This window comes from Acinonyx jubatus, chromosome B2 (genome assembly GCF_027475565.1).
Source record: "Acinonyx jubatus isolate Ajub_Pintada_27869175 chromosome B2, VMU_Ajub_asm_v1.0, whole genome shotgun sequence".
NCBI classification, from domain to species: Eukaryota; Metazoa; Chordata; class Mammalia; order Carnivora; family Felidae; genus Acinonyx; species Acinonyx jubatus.
In genome coordinates, this window is record NC_069385.1 from 26,566,060 (window position 1) to 26,579,083 (window position 13,024).

Sequence of the window (13,024 nt, forward strand, 5' to 3'; positions counted from 1 at the left end):
AGTCTCTCTTTCTTGAAAATGATTTTTCAAACTAATATTACCTTTAATGGAATGGGAAAGCCATTACTAGGTTTGCAGTCTACCTTGAATTCATGTTAATAACTTTCTTTTCAGATTTTTTAAATGTATAATTATCCTTTATAATTAAAGGGTATTTGCCCCATTAAATAATTTTTTGTTTAACGTATATCAGAAAGTCTTCTCTTTATTCATTGGTATACTTGTCATACCTACTTGAGAAAATGTCACACCACTGAGATCCTTTGCTGCTTAGCCAAGTTGAATGCTTAAAAAGAAGAAAGCTCCAATACCAGTAGCATCACGAAGTGTAATGGGTGGATTTTGTAGGTCTCATTCTGGAACGTCGCCTGATAACACTGCACCACCACCTCCCCCTCCAAGGCCTCAGCCTTCTCATTCTAGATCATCATCTTTAGATATGAATCGGACCTTTGCAGTCACCACAGGTGGGTCAGAAGACCATAAAATCATTTGATTCTAAAGTTCATTAAAGAGCACAACATTTTATTTTCTTTTCTCTTAATATGTCTCATTTTTTTATCTGAAGAAGAATTTTGAAATTAAAAGGTGTCAAGTGAGAGGAATTTTTTTTTCTTAATGTGATTGAGTTAAAATGATAAAAGATGGGAACCTGAGAGATGCCACCAGAGAGTTTAAAACAACCATGTGGAGAGAGATTAAGGAGGGAAAGCTGACAGAGGAGAGAGAAGACACATAACTTACTCCAAGGTTTTAATTTCTATATAACTGGTTGTATTGTTACTATGTTGATCAAAATAGAAAAGTTAGGACCAGGCGATGAAGATGTTCTGTTTTGGACATTATGAGTTTGGAGTGATGAGGAAAAGGGGACATAATAACAGGCTATTGGACTTGTGGGTTAAGAAAGATTGTATTATTTGAGAATCATTTACATAGAAACGGTAGAGTGAATGAAAAAAGAAAATTTGGACGTCTGCGTATTTTATAGCTGAAGAGCATTCAGAAGTAGGAGAAGAAAGCCAAGATGGTATAGTATTATGGAAACAAGCATGTCACGACTGTCTCGTGCAGAGAACAAGAGAAACGAGGTCTGAGAAAGGGCCATGAGGCTTGGTTATTAAGTCCTATGTAGATAGTTTTACAGGATAGTAAATGCCTTCTAGTACTTATCAAACATTCTTACAAATCTTCATCATTTGATCACATTCACTCCACCTGTTTGTTGTACTAGCAAAGTGTGTATTTACTAAAAAGACAACTTGTGTGTTTACTCAGGACAACAACAGGCTGGGGTTGTTGCCCACCCTCCTGCAGTGCCTCCAAGGCCACAGCCCTCACAGGTAATCCTTCAGTGCTTCCATTACTGGGTGGTCTTATCTGTTAGGTGTTCACTGCTACTCTAGAATTACTTTGAAGATCAGGAATTACCTAATTGTCATTCCTTTTTTTTTTTTTTTTAATGTTTATTTTTGAGAGAGAGAGACACACACACAGAGTGTGAGCAAGGGAGGGGCAGAGAGAGAGGGAGACACAGAATCCGAAGCAGGCTCCGGGCTCCGAGCTGTCAGCACAGAGCCCCACATGGGGCTCGAACCCACGAACCGCGAGATCATGACCTGAGCCAGAGTCAGACGCTTAACCAACTGAGCTACCCAGGCGCTCCTCTAATTGTCATTCTTAATGAACATTTCATTCAGAGAAGCTAAGTCTTGTTTGGAAGTCAAGAATAATGATTGGAGTTATCTTTTGAAAGAAGCTTAAAAGTGGACCAAATGATAATGTCTTGATAAAGGAAGGTTTAGTGGAAAGAACAACAGGTTGGGCGACAGGAGATGTCCATTTATGTCCTGGATCTAGCAGCACCTCAGTGCCCTCACTGCATCTCTCTGGCGATGTTATTCCAGCAGTAGAGGAAGTGTTAGATGACCTCTGTATCCCTGCCAGGTAGAAATTGTTTCCGTCTAATCTGTTCTAAGATTCTCGATTATAGCTGTTAGTTTTATGAAACTGGCTGGCTGACTACCTTTTACATGAATGAATTCGGTTGATTTTTGTGAGTTCGATCCTTAGAATGAAGTTGGTTATTTGAAGTTAAAAAGATGGTTTCTTAGTCTTTACGAGTAAGATACTGAAATTTGAAGATTTTAGTATGTATTTTACCTCAAGTACTATCGAAAATATATATTGGGTTAAACTGGAAACCCAGGGAGTTGGTCACTTGATTCAAGAACCAGTCCAGCAGGGAAGACAGACCTATAAACAATTACAGGACAAGTGCTGCTCCAGGCCTATTTGTAAAATGCTTCGCCACAGCTTTACTAGCTAGTGAAGTCAAGGGTCACGTTGAAAAGGTGTAAGTAAAACGAAGGAAGTAAGGCTTTAAGCAAAGACTTGAGAGATGAAGTAGTGTTTCTTGGGGAGAGGGCCCTCCAATCAGAAGGAATGACATTGCCTGGCATAATCAAGGGAAGATGAGTTAGTTCTGTGCAGCCAGAGTGACGGGGAATGAAACTGTGGACACGGGGAAGGGGTAGAGCATCTCCAGATCAAGAGTTTTTCTTACAGGAGATGGAGAATTTTTAACGGATAAGCAGGGAAGAGACTACAGATTTATTCCTGTGTTGTCCTGTACTTCCATCACAATAAAACTGCTCACACTGTATTTTAATTCCTTGTTTTCTTGCTCTTATCCTGCACTAGACTATCTGCTTCATTAGGTCATGGGCCTTATTTTTTTGTTTGCTGTTATTTCTATAGTGCTTAGCCAAAAGTTAGATCCTCAATAAATGTATTTTTGGGTTGAAGATTTTAGAGGATTGCTCTGGCAGAGGAGTGGAAGAAAGTTGAAGGGAAGTAATGCCAAAGTATTGGGAAAATAGTTAGAGCGGTGGTTTTCACACTTTAACGTAACCTTTTTAGAAATATGATGGAACATTTTTTTAATAAAAGTAACTTTTTTAAAGCACAAACTGTTGTGCAGTGGCCCGATTAAAAAAAAAAAAAAGACACAAGTAGAGAATCTGGGAGTAGGGCCAGACCCTCCCTGTCCTCGGATGTACTTTCTTTGTAATAAGAATTTTGTAAAAGTATCTTTTTTTAAAATCTCCTTTATTTTTTTTTTAATTTTTTTTTCAACGTTTATTTATTTTTGGGACAGAGAGAGACAGAGCATGAACGGGGAGGGGCAGAGAGAGAGGGAGAAACAGAAATCTGGGCTGATGGCTCAGAGCCTGACGCGGGGCTCGAACTCATGGACCGCGAGATCGTGACCTGGCTGAAGTCGGACGCTTAACCGACTGCGCCACCCAGGCGCCCCTAAATCTCCTTTAAAAACTTATTTATTTTGAGAGCGAGCACAAGCAGGGGCCAGGGGGCGGGGAGGGGGGCGTGGGGAGAGAATCCCAAGCAGGCTCCGTGCTGTCAACGCAGAGCCCAGCCGGGTTTGATCTCATGAGTCGGACGCTTAACCAGCTGCCCCTAAAAGTATCTTTTTTTTATTGAAAGTTTGTCATCTTAACCTCTTGAGTGTCTCAGCATGTCACTTACAGTTTTTTAGAGGCTAGATGCTACTGTAGCTCACCTCCCTGAATTTACAGGTAACAAGGTTATTTGTACAATGTATTTTCAAAGAAGGTTGCTGCCAGTAATACACTAATGTGTGTTCCTCCCTCCTAAACCATCGTGTAGGCTCCTGGTCCCGTTGTGCATCGCCCAGTGGATGCTGATGGCCTAATAACTCACACTAGTACCTCACCTCAGCAGATACCAGAACAACCAAATTTTGCAGATTTCAGCCAGTTTGAAGTATTTGCTGCGTCAAATGTAAATGAAGAACAAGAGGATGAAGCCGAGAAACATGCAGAGGTCTTACCGGTGAGTTTTCAAGGGCTTTAGCTGATTTTCTACTGGGAAACGCTTCCCACATTATATTCATAAGTAGGTCTGTAAACAGAGGAACCTTTAAAAAGTGGATACTAGAATGGACATGAGTGAATAAAATATCTTCTGCTGCTGCTCTAGAGGATTTCTGTTCCCTAGGTCTGTGCTTCTTAATTTCTTTAATTGGTCTTAGACACCTGCTGGTTGCAATATAATGCTTAATAAGAATGAGAAGCTGCGTGGAAGTTAGTTGTCGTGTGAAAAGATACAAACACAACCGTCTGGTCATGGCTGAAACACTGCTCAGGGGCTTGCTTCTTAATGCTGAGTGTCTGATGTGTGATTTGGTGAAGATTTCTGTGTAATAAGTGGCTGTGGTTACCATAGCTACACTCCATTTGTGTGACAGTAAGTCACTTCAGTTAGACAGCAGCGTTCCAGGAGATTCTGTTTAGTTCTAGCGGCAAGAACTTCTCTAGGGATTCCCGACCTCACTAAACATAAATGTGAAGTTGGAGAGACTTATTAAAGCTTCTTACAGATCCGATCCATGGGAAATTTTCTACTAGCCGCTTCTTCAAGCCTGTAACTTTCTGCCTAGCCCTGGGGCCTCTAGGTGTGTGGGCTGTGCCTCCAGGAAGGCAGGGCGAGCCTGAGGGGAAGTCCAGGTGTGCCCAGAGCATTGGGTACTCGGCTCTCTGGGGTGGAGGCATCCGCTCCCCCAACCGCAAGAATTTTCCAGACTGCGCCGGGCTGCATTCTCAGCCCTCCCCTTCTCCCTCAGAGACCTGTCACCTTCCCTGCTCCCTGCCTTTCTGTAGGACAGAATAGTCACTGTACGGGGTTTTCTCAAATTCCTTATTATCAGACTGAACATTTTCTTAATATTTTACTCTCTGATTTGTTAACATATGTATTTATGCATAATTTTATACTGATTACATATAGTTAGGAATGATAATATATTCATCTCTAGGTTGAAAAAGCTTCTGATCCTGCAAGTTCTCTTCGAGTTGCCAAAACAGATAGTAAAATTGAAGAGAAGACAGCTGCTAGTGCTCCTGCCAATGTGGTAGGCGACAAGTCTTGTATAATATTGGTTATTTTGTACATATAAAATGTTATATGACGTCATTTTTACTTTGTAAGATTTTAAAACTGACAGAAATCTTAGAAATAAAGTTAACTGTAGAGCAACCTAACCCACCCACTGCCAGAACTGTAATATACTGAGTCGGTCTCAGAACAAGGTCTGCCCGTTTAAAAATTCTAGGAGATAATAGTCTGTCGTCCAGTATAGACCATAGGTTCTCAGAACTCATGTTACTACATTCTTCACATGCATAAAATAGAGCTTCCTTATTGGTCACATTCAGTTTGTTTTATTGCAGTCTTAAATGTCATAGGGAAAAATGGTCAACGCTTGAAGAATGTTATGCTCTGGGCTCTTCTTCTTGACTGTTTTGGGGATTATTTTTTCCCCAGCACATTTCATGAAAATTTCGACACACATGGTAAAGTTGAGAGAATTTTACGTTATATACATCAAAAAACCCACACTTGACCGTACCATTACCAGTTTCCTGTACTTGCATTGTCATGTATCTCTCTGTCCTTTATCTACATCAGTTTTTCGTATCTGTTTTTTGCATTTCAAAGTAAATTACAGATACTGGCATATTTTTCTGTTCAGAGAAGTGTCTTGGTAATTTTTTTTTTCTGTTCTCATCCAGATATTCCCAGTAGTTATTACAGCACATGCCTCTGAAAGTGCTTAAATTGTGCTTTCTGGACACCTTAGTTTGTACCGTATTTCTGTGATGTTTTTTAATAGTGTGTTTTTGTCAGCTCACGGCAACACATAGCACTTAACCAAAGATATGGCAGTTGATTCTCATTTTTATCTATGAACAGATCAAATCAGGTTATGGTAAATGCCAAAATACCATATTTGAATCTCAGTTTCCAACAAAATGTCCACTTGTATTCAAGAGTTACAAATTACTGGGGCTCCTGGTGGGCTCAGTCGGTTAAGCGTCCGACTTCGGGGCAGGTCATGATCTCACGGTTTGTGGGTTCGAGCCCCACAGCGGGCTCTGTGCTGACAGCTTGGAGCCTGGATCCTGCCTCAGATTCTGTGTCTCCCTCTCTCTCTGCCCTCCCCGCTCATGCTGTCACACGCATGTGCGCATTCTCTCTCTCTCTCCCCCCCCCAAAATAAACATTTAAAAAGTTACAATTATTGTGCATTTTAGTTATGAGTTTTAAAGTATTGCCTAGCTTTCTACTTCTTTATAAATTGCTTTATTATTGATATATTTTAGTATTTTTGAGTAGGAAATCCTAGGATAATGGAAACATATTTCTGGAGGCTCCCTTTTATACTTACTAAACAGGTATATATATTGAGCATGTTTCTTGTTAACATTTAAACTGTGAATATTATAGTTTTGAGTCAGATTTGGGACTCAAGGAACTCCTGTTGCCCTTTTTAGAAGAGTATCTTGTTAGGTACATTCACAATTGTGATGTCAACAGCCTCTCCTATTGAAATGTAACTTAGCTGTGGTTACATCTGTATAAATTGTTTTAAAATGGGACAGATGACTTTTAATTTTTGGAGAATAAGCAGTTTAAAGAAAGCAAATGATGTTGGTGAAGTGCTAATTAACCGTGAATGTCTTCAGGACATGCTCCTTGTTGACGGAATTCTTCTCTTCCAGAGCAAAGGCACAACACCCCTTGCGCCACCACCTAAACCTGTTCGCAGAAGATTAAAATCGGAAGATGAATTAAGGCCAGAAGTTGATGAACATACACAAAAGACCGGTGTCTTAGCTGCTGTTCTTGCATCACAGCCTTCTATTCCTAGGTAATCAGAGTAGTTCTGAAACAAATGTAATTACTAGTAACAAAAAGCACAGCAATTAAATTATCAGACTAGCTCTTTAGTTGAGCAGAGGTTCTCAGCTTCTCCTCTTTAAGCATTTTCTCTTTTATGAGCAGGTGTAATATGCTTTCCGCTTTTCCTCTTTCTATTATTAAGTTCAATTCCATTTTAAAACCCAAACGCAAACCCTTGAGCAGATTTTTAAAAAATTGATAGTGTAGAATAACACTAATATTTTAACTACGGTTGTCTTAGATCCAGCTGACTCAGGGGCTTGTGCGCCAAATTCATCCCATGGCCTGTTTTTGTAAGTCCCAGAACTAAGGCTTTCACATTTGTGTAAAAAAGAGAAGAGCCAAGAGAAAGGAAAAAAAAACAAAACAAAACAAGAATATGCTGCAGAAACCATATGACCCACCAATTTAAAATATTTACTGTGTGGTTGTATACAGAAGAGGGTTACTGATGAGTTCTACAGAAGAAGAACAATTAAAACAATAATAATTAAGCTTTGATACTTTTGGCTGACCACTGAAACCAAGCAAGTGAGGTTGAACTATGCCATTAAGGCAAAAGATGCTCTTCTACTTTCTGGATTTAGTGATAGGTCAGGGAAGAATGAGAGAATTTAAAGATAAGAAATGAAAGTCATGTTTTCTTCCCCTCTTTATCTTCTCAGGTCTGTTGGGAAAGATAAGAAAGCAATTCAGGCATCAATTAGACGCAATAAGGAAACCAACACAGTTTTGGCCAGATTGAACAGTGAATTGCAGCAACAATTAAAGGTATTCTGAATCTCTACTGGGGAACTTCCATGGACTCAAAACATCTTAGAGTTAATAGGAACTTAGAAGTGATCCAGCAATTCATAGGCTATATGGAACTTCCCAGGTAGCAAGAGAAACAAACGAGTTATCGAAAATGTTCTTTACGCCTTTGAACTTTTTCATATTAGAAGGAATTTTGCATATTCAATTCTGGTCTGATTGCCATACCCTACATATATATGGCATCACTATTTCTGTAATATTCCTGAACTTTCATAATGAAACCCTAGAGAGGAAATGTCGTGACCTCAGGTACCTCCAAATTATAGACATGGTTCTCTATGCTCTTACTGAATTCTAAGATGATTTGAGTATTGTTAGTTTATCCTTTTATCAAAGATAACTCAGAATCTATTAAAGGGACTCAAGCAGGTCTAAAGGAGAAGGAGGATGCGGACAATTTAGGTCATGTCACATGTGGAAGAGAAAAGACTAGCCTTCAGTAGAAATGCTGCTTATGGCCAGCGTGTACTCCTGTCAACTGTACTTGAGAGGAATGGGTTTGTTTTTCTTACTACTGTGATTTCTTTGAATCCCTCCAAATAAAAATTAGCCAGAATCATTTATGGTTTACCAACATTATTAAATATTCATGTCTTGTAAACCAGTGGCTCTCAAATCTTAACATGTACACAGTTAATCAGGGGTCATGTTAAAATGTAAATTCTGGTTCATATTAGGTATGGCATGGGTCTTGAGAATTCTGCATTTCTCATAAGCTTCCAGATGATGACTGTTGCTCTCAGTTCGCGTAGCAAGGTTGTAAACCACAAAGATGAGAAAAGAGTCTGTGGAAGTATAAATTGAATTATGAAATTTGTAAAATAAATGCAGAGTTAGTTCGTTCCCAAAACATTCTGTTTATATCCCTCATCTAGCATTTATCACACTATCTGGAATTACTGTCCATGGCACATTTGTCTCTCTGGCCTACTAAAATGAACTCACTGAGAGTAAAGCATATTTTCTGTTCAGGGCGACCGTAATACATTGTCCAAATCAAAATACTTTTCAGAGAAAAGAGAGAGGGATGTGTTAATGTGTAGGCCAGGACATCAGAAATAAACTGGGGCTCCCCTAGATAAACTCACAACCATATTGTCTCCATCCCCAAAACCTAGCGCATGTTAGGCATTTGATAAATACCTGTGAATGAATGGTATTTTTGTACAACTCTTTGATCAAAGAAGAGATTTGTAGTCTATGGTTATGAATTTGGTCTGTTGTAAAGGAAGAATGTAAAACTGAGAACAAGCTTGCTTACCATACCTTGACGATGGAAATCTTATCAGCACATGTTTTTCTGAGGAACTAAGGAAGCCTATAGAAACATCTATATAGAAGCTATGTTAAAAATCACTTTTCTCACTATATCTGAGAACAGAAAAAGGAAGTAGGATATGAAATAGGAAGAGGTAGCTCTGGTTAAAACACGATACTATCAGGGTGATCGAGAAAAAGAAAAAACAAAGCAGGTGAGTTAGAATTTCCTGGCTGTCTGAAAAGACGGCTCAGAATCAACAGTGATTAGAAATTCTGATTGCAAAATAGATTTATTCTTTGTGAAACTGAAACTCAGATGAGGTTCAGGAGTTTTTATGACCAGGTATCACCAGGAGAAAGAATCTGTTTAATTGATTCATCAGCTGTTACTGCAGGGGGTAGGTTTTATGCAAAATGCATGCATGAATAGCCATCATTTGCAAATTTTGGCTTTTCTAATAATTAAAAAACATTTTATTACCCTGATTTATTTTGTAAGAAAAAGATTTCAGTTAAGATCGTATCTTAATTTTGTGTACATTTAAAGAAACTACTTTTCTCAAGTGAGGTATCCTTTTAAAATATGAATGACTATCCCTTCATCACAAGTTTAAATGGTTTTCTTGATGCTTAGTTGTTGTATATGTGCCTTCATTTTTGTGTACTTTGAAATATAACTTAGCTTTGCATCTTTTCTCAGGATGTTCTTGAGGAGAGAATTTCTCTGGAAGTTCAACTGGAACAACTTCGACCGTTCTCTCACCTATAAGCCAATTGCCGTTAACTGTGAACATACCCATTTTTAAGCAGTTCTGGGTCCAAGCCAATTTGGAGACCCAGATAGTCAGCTCACTGCTTAATTCAACATTGAATTTTATGATTCTGTTTTGCCCTATATGTTCACCTGTATTTAAGTATCTTTTATTTTTTAATTTCAACAATAAAAGGGTCAGGATGACTTTTTCTGGAGGTTATATTGTTTTTGTTGGCACAGCCCACTCTTCTTTACTCCGTAGCATCAGGAACACGGAACATGGGTCCAGTGCACTTATGTGGCCAGAACCTCACACTGATTTGATTTACAGAACGGCCTTCCCGTTTATATGTCAAGCACAGACTGAAATATTTGCAAAAGGGGAGACAAAATTAAATGAATTGTCAAGTTGTCTTTTAGGTTTACATAAAGCACCTATGGGTTTTTTTGTAAAAATCTTTAAAATGAGTTTCCTACTGAATTTTTTTATTCCAAAGAACTATATTGCATGAGGCACTCTTTAACCCTAATCAGCAGTCTTCAGGAGTCACGTGGCACTTTCAGGTTCTTCCATGTCCACTTGGGGGTCAGAATTTATCATTTCTCTTGTGAAAATTTGAGCCATTTTACCAGTAACTTAAAATTTTCGTGTGTGAGGTTTTGACTCAGCAGTCATGTAAACTTACAAGATAGCTACGAAGCCAGGCCTTTCTTATTTGTCTCCTAGAAGGGAAGGGAAAGCGTTGAAACCACCAACAACATAAGTACCGTCCACTTGCAAACATCACCATTTTTTGCATGATTTATGCACTTGACTCTGAGAAGCTTATGCTTATCAGTCACTACAGGGATTATTTTCAGGTAATAATGTTTTAAAACTTCTGAGGGCATTAATTATCACAGAATAAATGGAAATTTCTTGAGATTTCCAGTTTTACCTTCAGCTATCCTGTCCTTCATTCTTTTGCCATAGAGACAGGTTTTTTCCTATTAACGGAGCTTCTGAGGTGTGCCCTATTAAGAATGATATACTGTCTTAGAATTTGTTTTACATTATATGATAAATACATTTTGATCACATTTGTAAATTTGCATTCACTGCTGACCAACAACAGATGTTCCCTTTAATGGTTTATTCTGTCTGTCGGATCAAGATGTTAAGCTGCATGGATATATCATGACAGAATCAAAGTGTGATTTTACACTAATAAAACAGCACAATATTTAACTTCTGTATATTTTTTAACAAGAATTTAAGTTTTCAAGAATTAGAAGGAATCTGTGTGTTTATTAAAGATGTTTAATATAGCCCAGTTCACAATCCTAGACTGTACTAGTAGATTTTATTATTATCTTAAAGGAGAATATGAAACAGGAAAGTGACAACTGAAAGCTTCCAATATTAATATCTACTTTAAGTGAAAAATATTATTACTGCATACATCAGCAAAAGTTTCCAGGTAGCTAACAGGTTATGGCTTCAGTTTGTTAAATAATTGAATGAAGGCCTTTTAAAGACACAGAAAACTACTCAACACCTATTTTGCTGTTTCTCTTAAAACAGAATTGTCTTACTTCCTTTATTTTTGTTTCTTAAATGTTTTTTTTTTTTTCCCCACCAACCTTCTAATTTAACAATGTCTAATTTAACTTTTTAAAACTTACTTGGTAGGTCTAAAATTTTAATTTTGAAGCCAAAGAAAGAAAGAAAGAAGATTTTGAAGTTTGCAACCAAAAAACACTTAAGAGTCGCAGAAAACTTTTTAGTGCTTTGTAGTGGTTTGTTTTTAATGCTCTCTGGAGGACTACATTCATATTAAGGATATAGACGACAAGTTTTTAAGTTATTTATATTACTTATACACATTTCTAAATCAATTATATCATGAAAATTTATAAAGATATGGTAAGTCACCAACAAAATATTTCTCTAAACTGATCATTTAAAAAACGCTTTTTATTCCAATTTTGTTTTTCATTAGATCACAAAGTAAAACTTTCAAATTAATCAAAATAATATTGTCTATGAAAATAACTACCAAAAGAAGTGCTTCAAAATTTTGGACTCATATTGTTACTGTACATTTCACATAGTTGAACATGGATGATAAAGCTTAAAAGTTAGGAGGGACTAAAGTCCCTAGGGATCATCCTAGTTCATTCTCCTATGTCCGTGACAAATCGTCATTCTGCTTCCTGCTGGATCTTCTGGAATAGAAAATACATTGTGTTTGCCAGGGAGAATTAGCACCCAGAATGTTTTCTCACTTGTCCAAACTGCTTTTGATGGCATGTTGGAGTGCTGACAACCATAGGAATTTGTCGTCCCCAGCCTCTGTAGCACAAATCCATTCACGTTTTGGACCTTGAACAATAAATGCATTCCTGATATCTGTGAAAATATTTGAGGTATACTAATTAATGTTGGCAGGTCACAATCAAAATGTTTTAAAATTCAAGAATTGACCAAGTCACTTTGAGAATTTTTTGAAAACTAAAAAGGGATTCCAACAAATACAAATCCAGTTTAGAATATAAGTTCCTAAAAATACTGAATAATTTAGATATCTAAGATAACTTTTGTCTTTGTAATTGTTCAATTGTAATTAGCAGTTAGTTTTGAATCAGTAAGGTCTGCACTAAGAGCTGGTGCAGGTAGAGATGTGAGACCTAGGCCTGCACCACGCTGGTATGAAGGCCGGTGTCAGAATTAAGCCAGTTAAGTAGCTTGAGTGCCAACCGCCTAGCAGGTTATAGAATGATGTTTTGACACAGGGAAGAGCTTACTAAGGGGAGGTGAAAGCAGACATCCTACCCTCCTTAACCATTCCCGGTGATTATAGACAGCTTAACTCAGGTTATCTGAGTTTGTCTTCTAGGTGGAAATATTTATTTTCACCTTTGGTGTTCATCTTTTTTCAGGCTCAGATTTAAAATGGGGCTAACACTAATGGGAAGCATCCCTTTTAATTGAGTTCCTTCTCTAAGATCTTGGTTCCAGCTTTATCCTTACGTCCTGCCTTGACATGCAGTGAAAAATACTGGCCAGATTGTCTGGCCTAATAGAAATTGAGGAAAGAGAAAGATCCTTTTAAGCTTGGGAAGTAGAGTGCAGGATAATAACTAAAAATAGGCACAGTAGTGTTTTTAAGTAGGATTTCTTTTTGTAACAGACGATAGTTCTGTTGAGGTTATTAATGAATGAAATGTTTGTTACTAAACATCCTTTGCAAATCTGTTAATTACAGAAGAACTTTCAACTTGAATATGAATTTAAGGAATAAAAGGTGCACAGATCTGTAATAATCACTTAGTCCTAGTGGGATGGGAATGTAGATAGAAATCTAAAATAGCAAGTATAGGCAGTGTAGAGTCCTAGTAAAATGGAAAAGTGATGGATAATAATCT

At 37.7% G+C, this 13,024-nt stretch overlaps 2 protein-coding genes across 23 annotated transcripts in view; one reads left to right on the forward strand and one right to left on the reverse strand.

Moving 5' to 3' along the window:
• The window catches only part of REPS1 (RALBP1 associated Eps domain containing 1), an 86,864-nt gene extending 77,033 nt beyond the window's left edge, over positions 1–9,831 (forward strand). For 6 of the 7 annotated variants that reach the window (XM_027056769.2, XM_027056768.2, XM_027056767.2 and 3 more), the window contains 7 exons: positions 349–467; positions 1,279–1,343; positions 3,691–3,876; positions 4,859–4,954; positions 6,606–6,754; positions 7,452–7,557; positions 9,563–9,831. In XM_027056769.2, the coding sequence (XP_026912570.1) occupies positions 349–467; positions 1,279–1,343; positions 3,691–3,876; positions 4,859–4,954; positions 6,606–6,754; positions 7,452–7,557; positions 9,563–9,631 (790 nt within the window). In that variant the 3' untranslated portion in view covers positions 9,632–9,831. The remainder of the gene's footprint in view (positions 1–348; positions 468–1,278; positions 1,344–3,690; positions 3,877–4,858; positions 4,955–6,605; positions 6,755–7,451; positions 7,558–9,562) is intronic. The other variant, XM_027056772.2, reaches the window with a different exon arrangement.
• A 138-nt stretch (positions 9,832–9,969) lies between these two features.
• Positions 9,970–13,024, reverse strand: part of ECT2L (epithelial cell transforming 2 like) — an 81,672-nt gene continuing 78,617 nt past the window's right edge. For 13 of the 16 annotated variants that reach the window (XR_008298308.1, XM_053222177.1, XM_053222179.1 and 10 more), the window contains 2 exons: positions 11,885–12,008; positions 9,970–10,630 (listed from right to left, as the gene is read on the reverse strand). Coding sequence is in view for 15 of the 16 variants with exons in the window: in XM_053222177.1 (XP_053078152.1) it covers positions 10,573–10,630; positions 11,885–12,008 (182 nt within the window). In the remaining variant the exon portion in view is untranslated. Of the gene's footprint in view, positions 10,631–11,552; positions 12,009–13,024 lie in introns of those variants that run through there. The other 3 variants (XM_053222184.1, XM_053222183.1, XM_015080173.3) reach the window with 1 other exon arrangement.